General features: G+C 52.6%; 1 protein-coding gene across 1 annotated transcript in view; it reads right to left on the bottom strand.

The window, feature by feature from the left end:
• Positions 1-357: 357 nt before the first annotated feature.
• The window catches only part of Sulf2 (sulfatase 2), an 82,104-nt gene continuing 62,079 nt past the window's right edge, over positions 358-20,382 (bottom strand). Inside the window, 17 exon segments of the mRNA XM_042055091.1 lie at positions 358-1,254; positions 2,209-2,263; positions 2,505-2,538; positions 4,119-4,242; positions 5,641-5,783; positions 5,999-6,168; positions 6,568-6,627; positions 7,550-7,644; positions 8,051-8,147; positions 8,233-8,461; positions 9,331-9,538; positions 10,525-10,545; positions 10,547-10,655; positions 11,253-11,309; positions 12,467-12,595; positions 13,735-13,910; positions 15,795-15,945. Of these exon segments, the coding sequence (XP_041911025.1) occupies positions 1,126-1,254; positions 2,209-2,263; positions 2,505-2,538; positions 4,119-4,242; positions 5,641-5,783; positions 5,999-6,168; positions 6,568-6,627; positions 7,550-7,644; positions 8,051-8,147; positions 8,233-8,461; positions 9,331-9,538; positions 10,525-10,545; positions 10,547-10,655; positions 11,253-11,309; positions 12,467-12,595; positions 13,735-13,910; positions 15,795-15,945 (1,987 nt within the window). The 3' untranslated portion in view covers positions 358-1,125.

Here is a 20,382-nt window from a genome sequence, read left to right as displayed (position 1 = left end):
CATTTTAGACAAACATGAGTGCCCTCTGCTGGACATGGGGTGGGTTGACCTTTCCCACCTCTACCCACCCTAGCTTTCTGGCAGTCACGTGGACCGGGTCACCCTACTTGGTTTAACAAGGGTTGGATGAGTGCAGGCCTTGTTGCCCGAGAAACAGACTTCCAGATGCCCCAGAGCTGGTGGACTTACCTGTGCAGCCCCGTGAAGCATGGTAGGTTTAATATTAACGTGCAACCCTCTGCTTCTCCAAAGCCCTTGCAGCTGAAGGTGCGCCCTTTCCCAGAGGCACCGGCAGTATCCTGAACGCTTAAAGAAAAAGTAAAAAAATAAAAGACAGCAAAAAGAAAAGTCCCAACATAACCTTTTACAAAAATTCAAAGATTTTTTTTTTCATACCAGTAGCTAGTCATTGGCTGGGGGTATGAACACTGTAAGATGGTGCTTATACTACAAAATTTCTTTACAAATACAATGTCATTAAAACACAGGACACACATCAGCTTGGGTGTTCGGTACCTTAGAAAACATGAGTTCTGGGCTGGATAACAAAGGAATGGATCCTGGGTGGGAACAGAAATGTCCACAAGCTCGAGGGATTTTTGTTGACACTGGCCACAGAGCGTTTATTGACACCACGACTCTTGAGAACGGGATTTTGTATTAGTGAGATTCCCCTAAAGTCCCTGTGTTGGTTACATGTGAGCGGTCACATATGTACAGTAAAGGCAGCTTCAGAGGCAGTGGGTCATCCGGCCAGGTGAACGTGCTGCTTTTTGTGCTACTGACTCACGGCCAGACTGCCTTGTCGGCAGCACCCGGGGTTGCCCATATCCGTGCTTTTCTCCAAGAATAAGAGGTTAAAACAAGCTTGTTTTCTTATACGACTTAAAAAAAAAAAACATCCCAGCAACTTCATCCCTGGAGGAGATCCATGGAAATCAGTCCTGTTGTCCGTCCGAGAGCTCCGAGAGGGGCTGACAGAGATTCCAGACGTGAGAATGTTTTCTGAGCAGCTGGTGAAGTTTGATCCAAAGCAAAGCAGGGCAAAAAGAAAAATGGGGTCCGGAGAAGTCTGGGCGCAGTCCTCAAGGATTTCATGTCCAAGAGAGCAGGCCCTGCCTCCTGTCAGGCCTCCCAGTTCCAGCACTGGGAATCATGTTTTTTGCACCGGCCTGGGCAGCCAACACAGGCCTCTGGTTTTGGAGGTTCCTCTCTATAGCCGCTTAACCTTCCCAGCCTTCCCAAAGCTGTCCCCTGCAGAACAAAACACACTTCTCAGCCTTTGGTTTGCCATGCTGTTCAGACCTTTAAACCAGCCCTACACTTAAAGCTTGGGTTGAGGGGTGTGGCTGATGGACAGGAGTGTTGTACTGGTGAGGAGGAATTGTTCCACCCAGTTGCCTCACGGTTTAATGGCTCACTTAGCGACTCAGTGATATTTGTTAAGGGTCTGGGTAGAACTGTGGGCTAAGGATTTGAGATGCATGTTCTGGAAGCTGACCCATTACTGTCCTCGTGAAGCCACAGAGATTGACATGCATGAGGAGGGATATGGGTGGGCCAGGGTGGATCACTGCAGAGGGGGAGTGGACAAGTGAGCTGTCAGTCTAAAGCAAACACCATTTGCATTTTGGGGAGAATCTGGCAAGCTGTATCTACACCCCTTGGAGCCAATTGGCTGCCCCATAGACTTGAGGTTCTCCCACATGGCCCGTGACCGCCCACTCCGCTGAGACGGGCATACACTGCAGCCACGGCTTCAAGGGTGTCGTTCACTGTTGCCCCTTCCGACAGTCCCTTCTCGAACTACTGTCCATAGCTCAGCCATGCAGAATTACTACAGAGCGCCCTATTAGGATGAGGCTATTAATTTTCAAATTAGGAAATAATATTCGCATTATCTTACAGGAAAAACAGCTATTACTTTGCTCCCCTCCGAGTGCGGGAACAGAGGGTAATGAAGATACTACCATGAAGAACAGCCCCAGAGAAAGGAGACAAGGCTGCGGTGGTGTTGGGTGGTAGAGCTCTTGCCTAGCATGAATGACTCCTGGCTGTCAACCCCTAGTACCAGAAAACACACATACACAATACAAACAAAACAAAAACAACAACAATCAACAAAAAAACAGACCATAGCAAACAAACCAGAAACTAGCAAGTCAGAACCAACTTCTGCCTGTCTGCAGACTGGTTCTTTCAACTCACAGTGATTTGGAAGAAGGTCTGCTTCATTTCTGGCCATTTTCGACGCTGAAATTGCCTACATTTTCAGGTGCCAAAGGAAGATCTGTGTTAACTATCACTAAGATTGTACCGTCGTGTTCCACCCCTCAGCCCCGCCCCTGTACCGTTGCGTTCCCCCCCTCAGCTCCCATCCCCGAACTGTGCAAAGATGCTGTCTGAGGTGACACTTCGGTAGACAGTTTCTCAATAGGTACAATCATAAAAATAGAAGTCAAGATGGGAAACTTAGCCCAAACTTAAGTAACAAAACCAAATACCTGTATTGCTCATAGCTTCCTCCATCTTTGAGTCCTAAGTGAGAGATGGACAGAATAGGAACCGTTTAAGGTAAAATGTACAGAGCATCAGCAGGCTTTGTGACTGCTAAGGAAGACAGGTAAACCATCTTTGGCTTGTCACAAATGCCAGTGCCAGGATGTCACTAGCGTCCCTTGCTCAAGTAGAGTGGGGTGAATGATGAAGACCCCTTTAGTATGCTAGGTGGCCTTGTGGACACCTTCATTCTCAATGGCCTTAGTGGGGAAGTAGGCACAGGTGTGGGTCCTAGTGCCGCACGGGACTCACTGGCTGTGGGTGGGTGAGGGCCCCTTGTTGGTTGCACTCTGAATTCCTGAGGATAAGAGGACCCGAGCATGTGTCAGTCACTGGGTTCACATTGCTCACTTCTGAGCTGGGGCTAGGGTTGCCTCAGAATTCCCACGCATCACTTGGTTCTGTGCTTAGCACAGTACTTAGATGAGACTGCATGGCCACCACCAAGTAGCAGTAAGTGCTTGGGTAGGGTCAGGTGTCTCCTGCCACCACTGTAGCCACTCTGGACCTCCCCACATCATAACGTAGACTGCGACATCTGGGTCTGTCTGCTCCACTTCCCACTTTCCTGATGGGAATCGGGGGCCTCTCAGGACAGACGACCAAGGGTTCTGCGGTTGTCCCCTCTGCACTTGGCTGTGACTAATACGCACATGACACTCTCCTAATGGTTCCCCTCTTCATGCATCCAGCTGGCACCCTGAACTTTGCTGCTGACTTTGCCCTCTTCCTACCCCTCAGAAAACCCAGGAGTAGCCTGTATCTCCCCCTCTTCTGTTACCTCCACACCACCCCCATGTCTTGTGGCCCTCAGTACCACACCTCAAGTCCTTTATCATCTCTCATACTGAGTCACAGCCCCAAGTCTCCGTGGATAACTGTTATGTGCTGCTCTTTATACTGGATCCAGCTTCATCCTCTACTTAGTAATCACTGTCCTTTTTTTAAATGTTGACTTTCACTGCCCAAATTTAAACCCTCCTATCAGCTCCTGAAGCCATCTCAATTAAAGTCTAAACCTTTCTCCGTGGCCTGCAAAGCCTGTACAGGATGGTTGGCTGACCCTGCATGTCACATGTTACTCTCCACCGCCACACTGGGCTTGTTTATGCCTCTTCTACTTCTCAGATGCCATGTTTTCTCAAAAGGTGACTGCTTCCTCTACGGTGGTCAGCCCTGATCTATCACAGAGCCCCAGTGATCCTGTCTCACTCCACTCAAGCCAAAGCCTTCCCCGTATGGACCCTTGCTCTGAGCAGAATGCCAGCTCCGTATCTCGCGCATATATTTGCTTCCTTAACTCACAGGATTACGTTCTGTTTAGATAGTCAACAAAAGGGAGGACGTGGGAAAGAAGTTTGTGTCCGGTATCGATGGTAAAGGCTCTCAGCTCTCGGGAAGCACAGCCCCGTGAAAGCCAGAAAGTGTTTATAGCCTTCCCCATCCTTTGTCTAGACTTAGAAGAGACTTGGACCCTTCCCTGTGATTTTGGGCTCACTTTTGGGTCAGACATGACCTAAGCTCTTGTCTGCAGGTTCCGCACTGGGACCCCTACTTACCCAGGTCCATGTTTCGGGTCCGGGGGTTGCACTGCTTGTAGCCTTTGCAGCTTCTCAGCTCCATGAGCTGCACGTGCAGTTGATTGAGGACATCCCTGTCCAGCGTGTTCACTGCGTTCATCAGCTGGTGGGAAAGGGTGGCTGTTAACAGGGAAGGTCCTGGGACCCTGCAGTGATATTTCATTTGTATTCTAATAAATAAAACTTGCCTGGAGGTCAGGGCAAAGCAGCCACACTAGTCAGCCATACAGGCCAGGCAGTGGTGGCACACACCTTTTATCCAGTAGCCACACTAGTTAGCCATAGAGGCTGGGTGGTGGTGGTGCACTTTAATCCCAGTACTAGAGAGGAATATAAGACGGAATGAGACTGGAACTCGCTCTCTTTCAGTCTGAAGATTTCATTGAGGTAAGAGCTCTCTGGTGGCTTGGCTGCTTTGCTTTTCTGATCTTCAGGCTGAACCCCATTATCTGTCTCTGGGTTTTTATTATTTGTGCTACAGGACCCCGTACCTCCATCTCCTCTTCAAACCATGGCACTTAACTCAGGTGGGCTGGGAGCAGAGGCACTATGGGGATACTGTTTACACCTACGCTCCACTTCTGCAAGAGCCACAGTGTGGAGGGGTGAGACGAAGGGTCATATCCCCTCTGCCAGGTCTGCTTCGTGGGGATAGGAAATGGAGAAGATAGGCTATGTCCATATCCTTAACCTTGAAATTCTGGAGCTGCCCACTAGGTGTCTGGAGCTTTCCCATTAGCTGGGAGAGAACTTTCTAAGCCTTGTTCGTAAAGCCCGCTCTTGTTCCCCCCATGGGAAAGCAGCCACTAGGTACAAAGGTGGGTCAGGGGTGTGGAGGCCTTGCCTAGTCTGGCAGCTGCTGATGATCACTGACTGACATTGTCTGGAGCTCTCATTGGTAAAGTATGGACGGGCCGAGCCTATCAGAAGGAAGACTGCCAGGCTGTGGCTACTGAAGTCACTTTGCATGAAGATGCTTCAGGCTTTTTGAATGCGGTTGAACAGTTGGACATTACAGAGGCTACTCTCCAAAACAGCTAAGATGGAAAGGTGCCCTGTGGCTTGTGCTTATCTCGTGTGGCTCAGAGCCATTTCAATCATATCTGTGCCTAGGTTGCTTGCCATAGGAAAGCAAGGCACAGAGCTTGCCTTGAGTGGATGCTGGGTGTGAGGGTTGCTTGCCTGCACAGCCTGTGCCAGGCCAGAGTGTCCTGACCCTGTAGCTCCATTGCTCTAAGCGTCCACAGAAGTGCCTGCTGAGCCTTGTGTGTGGCCAAGGGCGAGGGAAAAGCTGTACCATAGATCAGAGTGAGGGTAATAGAGGGAGACACACGTTGACTCGCCAGAGTCCCAGACTCCACGTGGCCTTGGAACTCACTCTTCCCGTCTTAGGGACCTGGTGGAAACGTCTCTGGCCCTTCTGAAGGAGACTGTGTAGGTGTCTGGTGGTGCCTGTGTGCTATGCGCTCCCACCTCCCCATCTCTCTGGCAGTATCTGTACCTGGTAAGGGTCTGTACTGAGGTCAAAGTATTCTATGAAGCCAGTCGCGAATTCACAGAAGAGGAAGTTGTGGGTCTCATTGATGGTCCTCAAGCACCAGTATGTGTTATTGTTGGCGCTGGTGCAGGCACAGAAGGGCCCCACTGTGGAAGGAAGCAAGCATGTTCCAAGTGTGTCCGCAGAAACACAAGTCTGCCAGCTTCCCTGAGCCAGTCTCTCAAATGCCAAGCGACAGGCTGGTACCAGGCACAGGTTTCTAAGACACCTCCAGGGTCCAGAAGTTTGGCCCTCTGAAGCCTGGGGAAGGTAGGTGGCTATCTACAGGCCTCCCGTCCCCTGCGTGCCCCTGCATGCTCACGCGTCCAGAGAGGCGCGGTCTGCCAGTGGTGGTTGTCGTGGGTGAAGCACGTGAGGCCTGGCATGCTGCACGTGTCATTGTTCTGCAGCCGCTTGAGCAGCTTGCGCAGTTTCTTCTTCCGTTTCTGCTCCCGCAGCAGCCACACCTTGTCCTTCTCCTGCAGTCCCTTCCTGGGGGGGGGGCACAGAGGATCAATGACCCCCAGCTTTGTGGTCCACCCTCGGGGTTGGGCAGTCATCAAAGGACTCTAAGCCCCACTGTCAACCCCAAGGGCCTTTCTCCTCCCTTAGCTTCCTTCAGGCACCCTGCAGCCTGCGAAGTGAGGTGGCTGTCAGGATCCCGGCTCACACCATGTGCCCCCCTTCCTGAGTGCCCAGTGCTTAGTGTGGCTGCAGCACCATAACCAGCCACAGTGAGGCCTCCAGAGGTCTTTGTATGGACTTGGGGCCAGCCTCTCCAAGGGGCACAGACCTCACCTCCTGGGGGAAATCAAGGGGGTCTTCTGTCTTTTCCATGTCGGGTCTCTGAGAGCCGCACACCTTACCCCTGTGGTCGGTCCCTACCCTTACCTGAAAGGGTGCAGGCTGGAGCCTTTGTGCTTGAGGCGGCCGTTGTGCTGGGTGTGGTAACTGCAACAGACACCCCCCAAAATAAATAAACCCCCAAGAGTCAGGAGCCTCGCAGGGCACTCTGGCAGGTAGGCAATGGGTTTCCTGGGCTCCCCTATGCCCTTCTCTCATGTAGTGGGACTACACTCCCCAGCATGCCAGCTCCACGCTTGTCTTGGATGCCCCAGGCTAGACCATATACATGGTCAGAGTGGGTATAATTGAATCCAGACTGGAAGCTGAGACGTGCTTCAGGTGGTCTCAGCCTTGACCTTGAAAGGTCACTTCCCAGTAAGACATGTACCGAATGCTTAGAAGGGGATCTTGGGAACCTGAGTTTTCAAGGCCCTACAAGTCAGCTCAGGTGTTCAGAGCAGTATGCCTACTTCAGTTTAAATCGAGTAAAATTCTCAAAAAAAATTAGCTGGGAGTGGGTGGTGGTGGAGGTGGCACACACCATTAACTCCAGCACTCTTGGAGACAGGCTGGCACATTGCTGAGTTCGAGGTCTGATCCTGGACGGCCAGGGTAAAGTAAAATCCTGGCGTCACATTCCGTAGTCATATGTGTGCTATGACCACCACACCGGACAGTGACTGCAGACAGGATCTTTCCGTGTGGGATGTTCTCACGGGCAGAACCTGAGTGGTAGCAGGGACCTCGAGTCCCTCAGCCCAGAAGTTCCCAAAGGCAGTGAGCAGAAGCAGTGTTCCTGCCTAAGCCAGCTGTTCAAGGCAAGACCTCGCCTCCTGTTAGAGCTGCCACCAGAGTCTGTGAGCCCCGGGGAGAGTTATCATTGACTCCTTAATCTTGACAGGCAAAGATGCAATTAAAAAGCAAGGAAAGAGGCCGGGAAGGAGAGGGGAGTTAGTGTTTGTGGGGGTGGAGAGGTGGGGGTGAGGGGTGGATCCTGGATCCTGTGCCACCCTGCCCGCTCCCACACCTGAGTTTATGGCAGTCACATTCTTCTGGCCGCTTCTTCTTCAGGTGACCTCTGACCTCTCGCAGGTTCTTAATTTTGTTCTGCAGGGTTTCAATCTGAGGGGGCAACAGGAGATGAACTAGAAATCACAGGGCAAAGGTGGTGGCAAAGGTACAGCCATGCCTACATTCGTGCTTCTGCCTGGGGAAGAGGGTTCCCTTTCCCCTCAGCTAGGATTCCCTGAAGGACCAGAGTCCTCCTGTTCCAGGGGAGCTCACCAAGGCTGTAGAAAGGACAAACTCTATCAGAAACATCTTGCGGGTCTAGACAGGCTATGTTGTCCTCAGCCAGCTGAGTCTGAGTTGGCCCTGTGGCTGGCTATCAGATCCTGGGACTCAGATTCCCGTTCTGGGGTCATGGATTTGGGGGTGGGAACCACTCTTCTTCTCTTGGCCAGGTCTCCCTGCCCTCCCTATGGATGCTGCCTGTGGCACCCGACTGTGCTGCCCCCAGTAGCCGAACCTCATGGTCGATGTGCAGCTTGTGGTCTTTCCAAGCCTGCAGGGACTTGTACAGGTCTAAGTCACACTGGACTGTGTCGTTCTCGAGGATGTAGCACCTGTTGAAGAGGGGGGGGGGGGTCATGAGTGGCCCTGAGGGGTGGAGAAGGGTCCAGCCTGCCCCTGTTCCACCTGGGCTCTCACCGATGGGTCACTTTAATGGGATTGGGGGCGGAATAGTCTGGAAGGCCGCCAGTGCCACTGAAGCTGCCACCGTCCTTGTCATCCTGGTCTTCTGGGGCCCCTGGCCAGTGCCGCTTGGTAAGGTTCCGGGGCTGGGGCACGCTATCCAAGCCTACGTGGTATACCTCACCATCCACCTCAATGGCCACGGAACGGATGGAGCGGTTACGGGCATAGCTGGTCTTGTACTCTGTGGGTGTCGGAGGGGACAAGTTAGAGAGGCTGGGGACAGGCTAACCAGGTATCCTGGCCATGGGTCTTCAATCAAGACTGGGACGCTTGATGTGTGGACTTGGGAGATCTGTCTCTGGAAGCAGGGCCTGGATCCTGGAGAGGTGTTACACCAGGCAGGCTGAACAGCAGGTGACCGGAGGGTTTCGGGAGAGCTGGTGAGACAACTTTGTGGGTAAAGACACTCCCACCTGGGGCTGACATCTGAGTCCACCCCCCCAGTCCCCTCCCTGCTTGGACTAGGTGGTAAAAGGAGAGAGTTAACTCTTGCAAGATGCCCCCTCTCCACTCATATGGGTCACAGGTGCATTCTGGGAGCAGGTGAGTCTGCCAGTGTGGACTCTGAAAGTAGACTGACCACATGGTCCGATGTCTTGTCCCTCAAGTCACATCTAGACCTGACCACTTCCTCCATTGACACAGAGGCCTGTCCATGCCACCTGGCTTCTTGTCTGGCCCTCAGCTGTCTGTCTGTTTCTCTCACCTTTAGAGTGACCATGTGAGAGAGATTTGAGACCATGAAATTGACCACCTCATTTCTGCCCTCTCCAGACCACAGGGTCCCATCTGGAAGGAGACACCCATCCTAGAGTGTCCAGCTGGCCCCATGTGCTTGGCCTTGGTCCCTTGTCCACACTTCTAGCCTCCTAGTGGCTAGCCTATCCCTGCTGCTCTCTTGAATGGTGGCTTGGGAGAGATTTGGCTGTGTCATGTGCTCCGAGGACACACCCAGGCTTGGAGGCAAGTGTCTGGAATTGTTTGAAAGTTCACATGGCCCGGGCCCTAGCTGCTCCTCCTGCCTAGTTTGGCCAGGCCCGTGACACTTACTTTTCTTAAAGAGTTTGCGGCGTCCAGCCAGGCCCAGTTTGTAGTCCCCGCCACCGTCACAGCTGCAGGCCTCGCGGCTCTGCCCATAGTACTTGGGCACCAAGTTGGAGAGGGCTCTGCCGCCGCCGCCACCACCACCAAACCGCGTGGGGCCCTTACACTTGTGCAGCTTCAGCGTCCCGGAAGCATCTTCCACACACTGCCACTTCTGCGGGACACAGCAGGGCTTCAGAGTAACCGGGGCCCCGGGCATCCTGCTTAATATACCCACCTCTCCCTTCTCCCTGCCCATGCTCAGCTTGGCAAATGTCATACCCTTGCCACCTCCAAGGGCCTGCTCCTCTCTCCTTCACAGGTAGCTGGACCTGCCATTGCCATCCAGCAAGACAGTCCCAGTGTGGCTGCTCCTGCCTGCCTAACAGTCCTCTTTCAGGGTCATGTCACTCCCATTTAAAACTTTCCCAGGCCTGATCTTTAGGTCCCAGGCTGATAATCCTGGTATAGTCTGCCCGGATCTCCTTCCCTGCTGGCCTTGCTCTTTCTCAGCCCCACACTCTCTTCCGGCACACCCGTGTGTCCCTCACCCTGCCATGAGAGAAGTCGGGACCTTGCCCCGGGTCACACGGCTGGGGGGAACTGGCACTGTGATACTTAGCCCTATGTCTTGTTCTACCCTCTACCCCACCAATCTGCTCTCCTGGCTGCCAGAGTCTATTATACCAGAGCTTTCCTGCAGCCCTCGTGCCCCTGGAGCCCCACTCCTGCTCACACCACATGCCCACAGGCTCTCTCTTGTCTCACTCCATCCTTCCCATCTCCCTACGCTCTGCGGCTCATGCCCAGTGAACTGTTGCACCCCACAGCCCATTTTGGAAAAGCCTCCTTTGGGCTCTCTGAACACCAGCCCTTGCTCTCCCTGGAGACCACCTGGATTACACTTGTTCTTAGTGTTTCTCTTGCAATCAATTTATCAAAACAAAAATCTTGAAGGTCATTACCTAATCCCCCTGTAAATGGCAAGACAGCCACAAAAAGGACAGCACAGAAGTCAGCAGGAAGGCAATGCTGTTTGCCATCAGCCTGCCTGCTGGTCACACACCCAGAGGACACTGCTAGTCTGACGGGGATCAGAGACTCCCGGTAACCAAGGAACCACACCCTAGAGGCCCAGGGGGATGTGGGCCAGCTCCTCACCTGCCCCAGCTGCTCGCAAGCTTGTCTGGTACTCGGCGCGCTGGCACAGGTCCTTCACGCGCTGGTACTTGGGCAGGAAGTTCTCCTCCTGAGCGTCCACTTTGTCACTGTCTCTCTTGTGGAGCAGTTTGCTGAGGGAGATGAGGGGCTGGCTGAACTAGGGGACCCCTGGGATGACTTGTGCTAGCCTAGACTGCAAGCCCCACTCAGTTCTGTGGGGACCTACAGCGGAGGACGTATGTCTAGCTGCGGAGGACGTGGGTTTTAAATTTATTTGTGTATTCTTTATTTATGAGCGCTCTACATGGATATCTTTGTGTCAGAAGCGGGCATCAGAGCCTAGTATAGATGGCTGTGAGCCACCTTGTGGTTGCTGGAAGTTGAACTCAGGAACTCTGGAAGGGCAGCCAGTGCTCTTAACCACTGAGCCATCTTTCCAGCCCCACATCTAGATTTTAATGGGAAGATTCTAGAAGTGGTTCATTCTAGATGGACTGAGTTGGGATAAATAAGCAAGGAAGACACCATACAGGCTCTGCCAAATAGGTTGAAAGGGGGAGACATGCAGCCTTCAGATTAGAGTTCTGCATCAGTCACCTGATCATGACTGGAACTTTAGACAGACAGCCCGAGTCCCCAGTCACCAGCATAGCAATCAATGTTACCCTTCCCAGTCTTGCGGCTGCAGGAGCTCCTAGCAAGGCCCGACCTCCCTGCCCCGAACTCACCCTCTCTCCACCAGGAAGGAGTCTCGCCAGACCCTCAGCTTCTTTTTCAAGTGGAACCTAGGAAACAAGCAGGTCCAGCCCTGTCCACAGGTGCCCCAGGCCCCAGGGCTGTGGCAGTCATTGTGAGTGACCAGTGGACACTGGTGAAAGGTCCCCCACAGCCCCGTGGGCAGGGCCACTTCTCCAAGATGTATTTCTGAATGCCTCTCTGGTGTTGGTTGAAGTCACCTCGGTTACGTGTGTGTGTGTGGTGTGTGTGTGTGTGTGTGTGAGTTTCCTAGGAGCCCTAGGCCCCAAAATGTGGCAGAGACAACACTCCCCAAGTTCTGGCTAATGATTATCTGTAGAGGGTCAATTCCTTCTGACCCATTAGGATCAGGTTTCTGTACACGGCCTGTGTGTATAATATAGTGCTGTCTTCTCCATTTCATAGGTGGGGGGCATTGAGAGACAACATTCTACTCTGTCCCCCAATTCTCAGGGTGTGTCTCAGAGTGTGCCCCCCCACACTCTGTATGAGTATTTCACATCCTTCCAGCTCTCTCAATCGGAGGATGTACCTCCTTTCAGGGTAGCCAATGTAGACTTCAGGGCTGGGCTCTCTGGGAAGAAAGCCAGGGCAAGGCTCAGGGCAAAGGATGACACCAGCATGGTGACTTGTTAGCCAGACAGGTAGTTTCCAGTCCTGACCACCAGGGGTCGCTCCTGCCTTTCTGGTCCCTCATCTCAACCCATCTTTTCCTTCCACTTATTTTTTTGTTTCACTGCTCTGCTTTGCTTCCTTCTGCAGCCTCAGGACACCTGGAACATGTTCCTGTCAGTCACACCACCCATCACCAGGGCCATAAAGCCATAGTCATCACGACAAAGAGTCTGAATTCTTGGTTATCATCTTCCTCTCTAGGACTCTGATAATGTAAGTACCCTTTGCTGGCGAACTATGGGGGCAAACTTGCTGGGATTCCCGGGCACATAACACGGTCTCCATGCCCCTGTGATTACACAGTGGCTACTGTACTTCAGGCTTTCCACCATTTTAACTTTGGAAGGTCCTTAACTCCCAGAGAGGGTTGAATCTTTGCTATCTCATGGGTTAGTGTTGGGGCACCTAGGTTCCTGATGCTAGTGGCCTTCCCAGTTCCCCATGGTTTGGCTGAATTCACATGGGCCAGGGAGTCCCCTCCTTCCCTGGGTTTGTCCTGCGCCCTTCTCACCGGTTCATTGGCCGCTCTGAGTCCAACAGCTTGAGGATAGACTTCCCATCCATGTCTGAGGGGATGTCCAGCCCGGCGATATCCAGAATGGTGGGGGCCAGGTCAATGTTGAGAACGATGTGAGGATTCCTGAGGACAGAGAGATTGGAGACTTGGCCACCCAGAGGACAGCTTGGCTTGGAACAGAGACAGCTGGAGGTGGAGGGAGGACTGTCCGTGAGAGAGGAAGCTCCCATCACGCCACCCCGACCTTCACGGAGGGGAGTTCCAGCTGGATCATCCTTTGTTACCAAGGTGCTGAGCTGGCCAGGTTACCTGCCCTAAGGCCACCCCCTGTGCCTCTAGGGCAAATGTCCACCCTCTTGTAGATTCACACTAGCTGGGAATGCATAGTCTGGCCCCTAAGCCCTTGCTGTCCTCCACCCAGAAAGAGCTTCCTCCAGACAGCCAAGTGATACTGATCTTCACGTTTAGCTCTTAACAAGGGGACCCCCAACCCCCACTCCTGGGATCACATCTTAGTCAACGACTGCTGGGTAATCCACTCAGTGGCTATCCATGTGAGAATGCCCAGCCCAGCCCATGGCTAGCTGGCGGGGTGACAGAGGGACGGGGTATGAGGACAGGTGGTTAGCCCCGTCTTACTGGAGTTTTCTTTTGTGTCCACCCCTCGCTGGCTTTGAAGGCATGCCGAGGGCTGCTGCGCAAGCCCCGTGCTCTGCACACACCTGGTGTCCTTGATGTCCCCCACCTCAGCTGTTACAGGGATGAGGCCACCACGATTACCAACCCTCCTTGCATCTCTGCCTCCTGCTAGCATTTCTGCTGCAGGTTGCCATCTCAAAGGTTAAGTCAAGGAGAATGGCTGAGGTCCATGGCCCACGCGGCCCTTGAGGAAGGAGTGGAAGGCAGATGGCTTGCTCTGCGCTGCCACAAGGAGCAGGCCCAGCTGATAATGGCTCTCGGCTCAAGCCTGAGGTTTCTCCCCAACAGCCACCAGACCAGGGACTGCCCAGTTGGGGTGGAGATCAAAGCTCTTCCCAGGCACCGGCGACACCCAGCTTCTGGTATTTCCTGGCACAAACCCTCACCTCGCTGCTTTTCACAACAGCACAGAGCTCCTGGCTTGTGCGGCTGGCTCAGCTGTTCTGAAATTGTGTCCCTGGGGGACTGTGGCTCAGACTTGGGCTAAGCTCTAGAGCCAAGCAGAATCCAAGGTCTCCCTGTGAGCCTGGGACCTGGGGTATAGGTGTAGGTGACATACTTACAGAGAGCCGGCCTCCACGTTGGGGCCCCTCACATAGAACGGGACCCTGATGTCGAACTCATAGGGCATGGACTTGCCCTTCACCAGGCCAAACTGGCCAATGTGGTAGCCGTGGTCGGCGGTGTACACGATGTAAGTGTTATCCAGCTCACCGGTCTCCACCAGCATGTCGTAAATCTGCAACAGAGGCTACAGGTGAGGCGTCTGGCCAACCAAGGGGCAAGGGACTGGAGCCTTCCGGTCTCATCATCCCTCCCATCTTCTCTCTGCCCTCCGTGCCTTGGGGCAAATCCACTTCTCCACAAGCTCACTTCCCCCTCACACTTAGGGTCAATGTCCCTTCATCCACAGACAGTCCTCACACTACAATGGAAGCGCCACAGGGTGGGAGTCTTGTTGCATGTAGGGGGGTCTTGCTATTTTGTTCCCTGGCAGCAGGGACCCTCTTGCACTGATCCTCAATAAATGACACTGGATGGATGGATGGATGGATGAATGAATGAATGAAGCTAGGTGTGACCAGGGCAGGAGTGTGTGGCCTGAAACAGAGCTGCTGGATAGGACTTTCTGTGATGGTGGCCGTGTGAGGGTCTGCGCTGCCCAGCGTGGCTGTGGAGCACACGAACTAAGTCTGGTGTGACCAAAAAAATGGTATTTAAATTTTATAGTACTTTTTTTTAAAAAAAGGATTTGTTTATTTATTATGTATACAGTGTACTGCCTGCATGTATGCCTGCAGGCCAGAAGAGGGCATCAGATCTCATTATAGATAGTTGTGAGCCATCATGTGGTTGCTGGGAATTGAACTCAGGACCTCTGGAAGAACAGCCAGTGCTCTTAACCTCTGAGCCATCTCTCTAGCCTCAATTTTATAGTATTTTAATTAATTTAAATTTAGATTGCTATGGATCCCTAGTGTGTGAGTTGTTATCCCATACAAAGGAGTATGATTCAATACAAGGTGTGTGTGTGTGTGTGTACAAGTACATTCTAGCATTCCAGTTTGTGTGTGTGTGTGTGTGTGTATGTAAGTCAAATGAGAATTTTTGGAGTCAGATCTCTCTATTCTGTGGGTCCTGGGAATTCTGATATATGCTTTAGGATAGGTAAAATGGGGACAAAAAGCCAATACCCCCTCCCAAGTGCTGGGATTAAAGGTGTGTGCCACCACCACCCCACATAAAAGACCATATTTTGTATGATCCAATTGCACGACATGTCCAGAGTAACGAAGAGCTTAGCACCTGCTGAGAGGGGGGGGGGGGGGTGGTTAGAGAAGGGGCGTTACAGCGGTATGGTTCTACAACCCAGAGTAAATGTGAATCCAGAGGGCCGTGGACATGGCTTAATTGGGTACAGTGCTCGCCCAGCATGCACAGGCCCTGAGTTCAATCCCTAGCAGCACATAAACCAGGTGGTGCACACCTGGAATCCCAGCACTTGGGAGGCAGAGGCAGGGGGCCAGGGGTTCAAGGTCATCCTCAGTGAGTACTAGGCCATTCTGGGTTACAGAAGACTGTGTCTTAAAAACAGAAGCAAACGGAGCTCCCAGCTCCCACGGCAGCGCACACACGGAGCAGTCACTGCACTGTGCACTTCAGCTGGGCGAACCACACGGTGCACAGGTACTGAGTGCACAGCTCAGTAAAGCTGCTGAGATTATGAGTGGGTTTCTCCTTCTTTTGTTAAAGAGACTGAAGCAGCTGGGCATGGTGGCTTTTATTTGTAATTCCAGAACTCAGGAGGCTCTATGGGTTAGAGGCCAGTTTAGCTGCTCATTGAGTTCTAGGACAGCCTGGCTATACAGAATGAGACCCTATTCAAAAAAATTATTATTATTATTATTATTATTTTAAGAAAATAAAAGCAGCAAGGCTCCAGTGACTCCATTAACCAGCATAGACTAATGGGAAAATTTCAAGAGGGCAGAGGCCTCCCTCTGGATTGCTCCAAGCCCCCTTGCCCAAGTCCATATAGTGCTTGGTCCTCTGATTTAGGTTTCTGGGTTAAGGCAGAGGCCTGTTGGGGGCGGGGGTTGAGGAGCTGAGGGATGGGGCCTACCGTCTCCATGGAGTCATCCACAGACATGAGTGTCTGCAGGCGTTTCCGCTGAAGCATGTTGGTGAACTCCATGTGGATGGGCTTCATGGGTCCCGTGTAGCGCATGATCCAGTGCTTGTCGGGATTGGGTGCATAGTTGTAACTTGGTGTGCTGGTGGCAAACACAGGCAGTCAAGAGAAGTGCCCCAGGGCAAGGGCAACACCGTGCCAAGGGTGGCTTGCTCCAGTGGGGGCAAGCGGTCACTGGCACCTGAGGGGCTCCACTAAACCACATAAACAGGGGGAAGACAGCCTTTGGGGGTGGCAGAGCATCTGGTAGACCGGAGTCCCCAAGTGCAGAGAGCCAGCCAGTGACCTCTCGGCTTGGCATGAATCCTTCTTTGAGAACTTTTTGGAATTCATTCAACCCTTTAAGGAGGCTCCAGTTCAGATGTTCCTCACACCCAGAACTTGATGCTAAGTGCCCATCCTGCACTGCCCAGGGAGTTTATTTCTTAGCCCCGGGGGGGTAGGGGACACAAATGGCTGTCACATCAGCAAGGGAGGACCAGAGATGTGTGAGCCCTTTGTGTTTGACCTGGTTTGAGAAAGCCAGAAACCCTTGTAAAAATCAAGTATGTCACAGCTGTTTATGCGTGCAGAGCCCACACTCCTGAGGATGCCCCCAGTAAGTCCACATCTGGGATGTGAGACATGCCATCCTTTGATTCTTTGTCACAGTTATTCTCCCAGTTTTATGGTTTGATCTCCCTTTAGACTAAGTCAGGACGATCACAACTTAAAGACTCGCTTGGGCACAGTAACTCGACCCTCTCTGGGAAACAAGACAAAACAGAACGAAACCACAAATAAATTGTAAAACCCAAAACTAATCCACAGAAAGAGGGCATCACGCCACTGTCCACTGGGTCTCCAAACATGAGTGACTGGTCCCCTGAGACCCTATCCCTAGCTTAGCAAGCTCACAATGTATGGCTTTATGGCTTAGAGTTGTCTCCTGCTTGACACTGGATTCTTAGAGAGGAGTTGGGGGGCGTCTGTGAGAAGACCTTGTCAGAACAGACAATGCTCTCCCTGCACAGACCCTGCCTGGGGACCCCAGCACTATCTCACACATAAAAGGGTCTTGTACGGAGATGGCACCATGGCAGCTTGCAGCAGTCCAGCAGATAGGACGTTGCTACTGTGTGCTGCAGATGAAGCTAGGGCCTCACGGCTCCCTGGCTCCTGCCAGGCTCCTGCTACTAAATCCTTCCCAGCCCACGCGTTCTTTGATTATGAGAAATGCCTGTGTCCCACGCGGCTGGCCCAGGGCATGACCTCCATGTAGAACATTCTTGGAAACAAAACCTCCTCACCTCAGGGAGCCAGAGGGGCTACTGGGGCAGGGCAGAGCCACACTGTCAGCTGGAGTGTGGGGAAGTCACTCCCTGTGATCCGGGCTTAGACCCCAGGATACAATGGCTGTCCCCAACTCTACTGGGCGTCAGGTTGGTATCCGTCCTATCTGGGGGATGAAGGTGGTGCGGGTGGGAGCCAGCGGGTGACATCCATCACCCTCTCACTTTGGGAGGCTGGATGGAGCCAGTAGTTTGAGAGCTGGGTCCTGAGTGGGACCTGTGCCATGCAGCGGGTCACCTGCCCCAGACTGGGCACCTCAAACATCTGAGGAATATCTGGGTGTCTCTGAAGGACCTTGAGCTGGCCATCCTCTTTCCTTACACTAGGTGATGTACAGAAATGTTACCCCTGTATCAGTCAGGGGAACCCTTTATGCAGCAGGCTGTGACCTGTCACCCCAGTCTGTCAGCATTTCCCATTTTCCACAGGTCTTGGGAAGGGGTGAGGCTTGGCACCTGGGCTTGCCCTTAGATGTCACATGTTGGAAGATGTGCTGAGGGCTGATAGGTATATATACACATGTCTGTGGGAGCTTATGTACATATATGTTCACCTAGTCATGTGTGTGTGTGTTTGCATTTGTGTGTATGTGGCCTGTGCATATTTGATTGTCTGCATATGTTTTTTGGTGTGTACCTGAATGTGTTTACCCGTGTTTGTCTATGTGTGAGTTCTTTGTGTCTGCTGTGTGTGTCTGCATGTGTATGGTGCGTCTATGTGTACTTGTGTGCATGTATCTGTCTATGTCCATGTATGTGTCTGAATGTGTATGTGTGCCTGCGTGTATGTGCTGTGTAGCCTGCATTCCTGTGTGTCTATATTTCAGTGTCTGAAGTGTCTGCATGTGTGTGGCATGGTGGGGAGGGTGGGGCAGTGGGGGGTGGGGGGTGGAGAGGGGTGAACAGGGGCTGGCACTGGCTTGTCACAGACCAAAAACTGCTCCAGGTGGCAGGGATGAGCAGGCTTGCTGAGGGGAGGGAACTCAGAGGCTCTGCCCTCTCTTTTACCATTACAAAACATTCTACTGTAGAGCTGTCTGGGAGCAGCTGCCTCCCAGGGACCAGAGCCTCTCAGAGCTACCATTGGGGAGTGAGGAGTCTCGAGGCAAGCGGCTGAGGGCTGCTCCCCACTGTCAGATGCTGTCAGGTCATTTCATGTCACTTCAAAGGGTCAGCACAGGAGCAGGCAGTGTCAAAACATCACACACCCTGGCTGACAGGCATTGGGGCCCAGGATGGAGTGTTCTTGGCCTCCCTCTCTGGGGAAGAGGGCAGAGGGCAGTGGGTGGAGGCGGCTGGGCAGACAGACACGTTTGTACGGAGACTGTACCATGCACTCGGGGTGAGGGTAGCTGGCTGCCCTCTAAATGCAATTCACTATCTTCCCCCCTCCCCCCTGCAGCCCAGTCCCTGCTATCCCCTCTGAGTGCTTCACACCCTCAGAAAGAAACTAAGCTGAGCTGGGGGGAGGGTGGCGCATTCTGACCGGCAGTGAAAATTAAACACCCTGGGTATCCAGGTGGAGTCCAAATTGCCCCTGTTCTTGCTACCCTAGAATGTCATAGCAAGGGCTGGCTGAGTGTCACTGCTGAGCCTGAGGGTAGTTTGGAGAAAGCTGTACTAGCCAGTTGGGTGGAGGACTTGCGGGTGGCTGGATTTGAATCTTGCCTCTGTCCTTTTGCAGCTGGGCGACTTTAGGTACCTACTGCCTTTCTGTGCTGTGCTCATCTGTAAAACGGGAACACCAAGTGTGACAGCATCAAAGGTGGCCCTGATGACTCCCCCACCCCTTGGTCTTCATACCCTGATGTAGGCTTCTCTGACGGTACAGTGATAATGTATACCCTGTCCAGGTCGAAAGGATGGCAGCTTCTGTAGTGAGGAGTGGCGGGGCAGGTGGGGCTCGAATCCACAACCCTGAGATTAAGAGTCTCATGCTCTACTGACTGAGCTAGCCGGGCGGGCCGAAGCGGCCCGCAGCTCCCACTACAAGCTTCCATCTTGACTTCTCTTTCCCTTTCTGCATTGCTTTCTGGAGAGGCCTACACAGCAAGAACTAGCCAGTTGGGTCAGGACCTCAGTGCACCGACTCAGGTTCTGGCACTGGGTTATGAGGTAATGTGTGCTTGCTGTTTAATAGGGTTATACTTTGGAGTCATTTGTCACGCAGCAACAGAGAACTGATATGCTAGGGTCACCATGAAGACCAAAGGGCTACCATAGCCAGTAGCTGGCAGAACTGTGAACTGTAGATGCTGTGTTGGCAGCCAGGCTGGATTTAGTCACCTAGGAAATGGGGGGTGTTTTCTTTTTCTTTCTTTTTTTCATATTTTTTTACAATATTCTGTCTGCATGCATGCCTGAAGAGGGGTACCAGACCTCATTACAGATGGTTGTGAGCCACCATGGGGTTGCTGGGAATTGAACTCAGGACCTTTGGAAGAGCAGGCAATGCTCTTAAACCGCTGACCCATCTCTCCAGCCCTGGGGGGGTGTTTTCTTAGGTAGGAACCTTTGAATGTGGGAAAAGCTGTCCCACAGGCTGGGGGTCCTGAACGGAATAAAGAGAAGGCAAGCCAGCGCTCTGTTCGTCTCTGTCCTGACTGCAGAGGCCTCCTGGTCTACACGCCACACCCTTCCTGCCATGATGGATTGGACCCTCAAACTGGGAGAGAAAGCAAATCCTTCCCCAACTTGCTTCTGTCAAATATTTTGTCACACGAAGGAAGACTGCAGGCTCCGTCTGAGAAGAAAGGGTTTAAATGTAGGATATAAACAGAGGCTCACGGAGGAAGCCCCTGAGGTACAGATCCAGAGAGTATAAGGGTGAGTGAGGACACGGATCCCAGCCCAGAAACCTTCCGCAGCGGGCTGGCCTGTGCCCCGGAGCCACAACTGGTGAACAGCTGGACTCCTGAGGCCTTGGTGCACCCTATCGACTCAGGCATCTTCCCAGCTCCCATTCCCTGTTTTCGGTTATTATTATTATTATTATTTTTTTTTTTGAGACAGGGTCTCATGTAACCAATCCAGCCTAGCCTCAACTGTCTAAGTAGCTGAGACTGGCTCTGCACTCTTGACCATCCCGTTTCTACCTGTCAGGTGTGGCCTGCCAGCCTTTGAGTTCTTTAACCAGGAGGGTTCTAGGGAAGGCTTAGCTACATCACAGTTGCTGTCTCGTCACTGCT

The sequence above is a fragment of the Arvicola amphibius genome, chromosome 5, assembly GCF_903992535.2.
Source record: "Arvicola amphibius chromosome 5, mArvAmp1.2, whole genome shotgun sequence".
Classification (NCBI taxonomy): domain Eukaryota; kingdom Metazoa; phylum Chordata; class Mammalia; order Rodentia; family Cricetidae; genus Arvicola; species Arvicola amphibius.
Note: the sequence above shows the minus strand (reverse complement) of the source record. Positions and strands in the feature narration are given on the sequence as shown.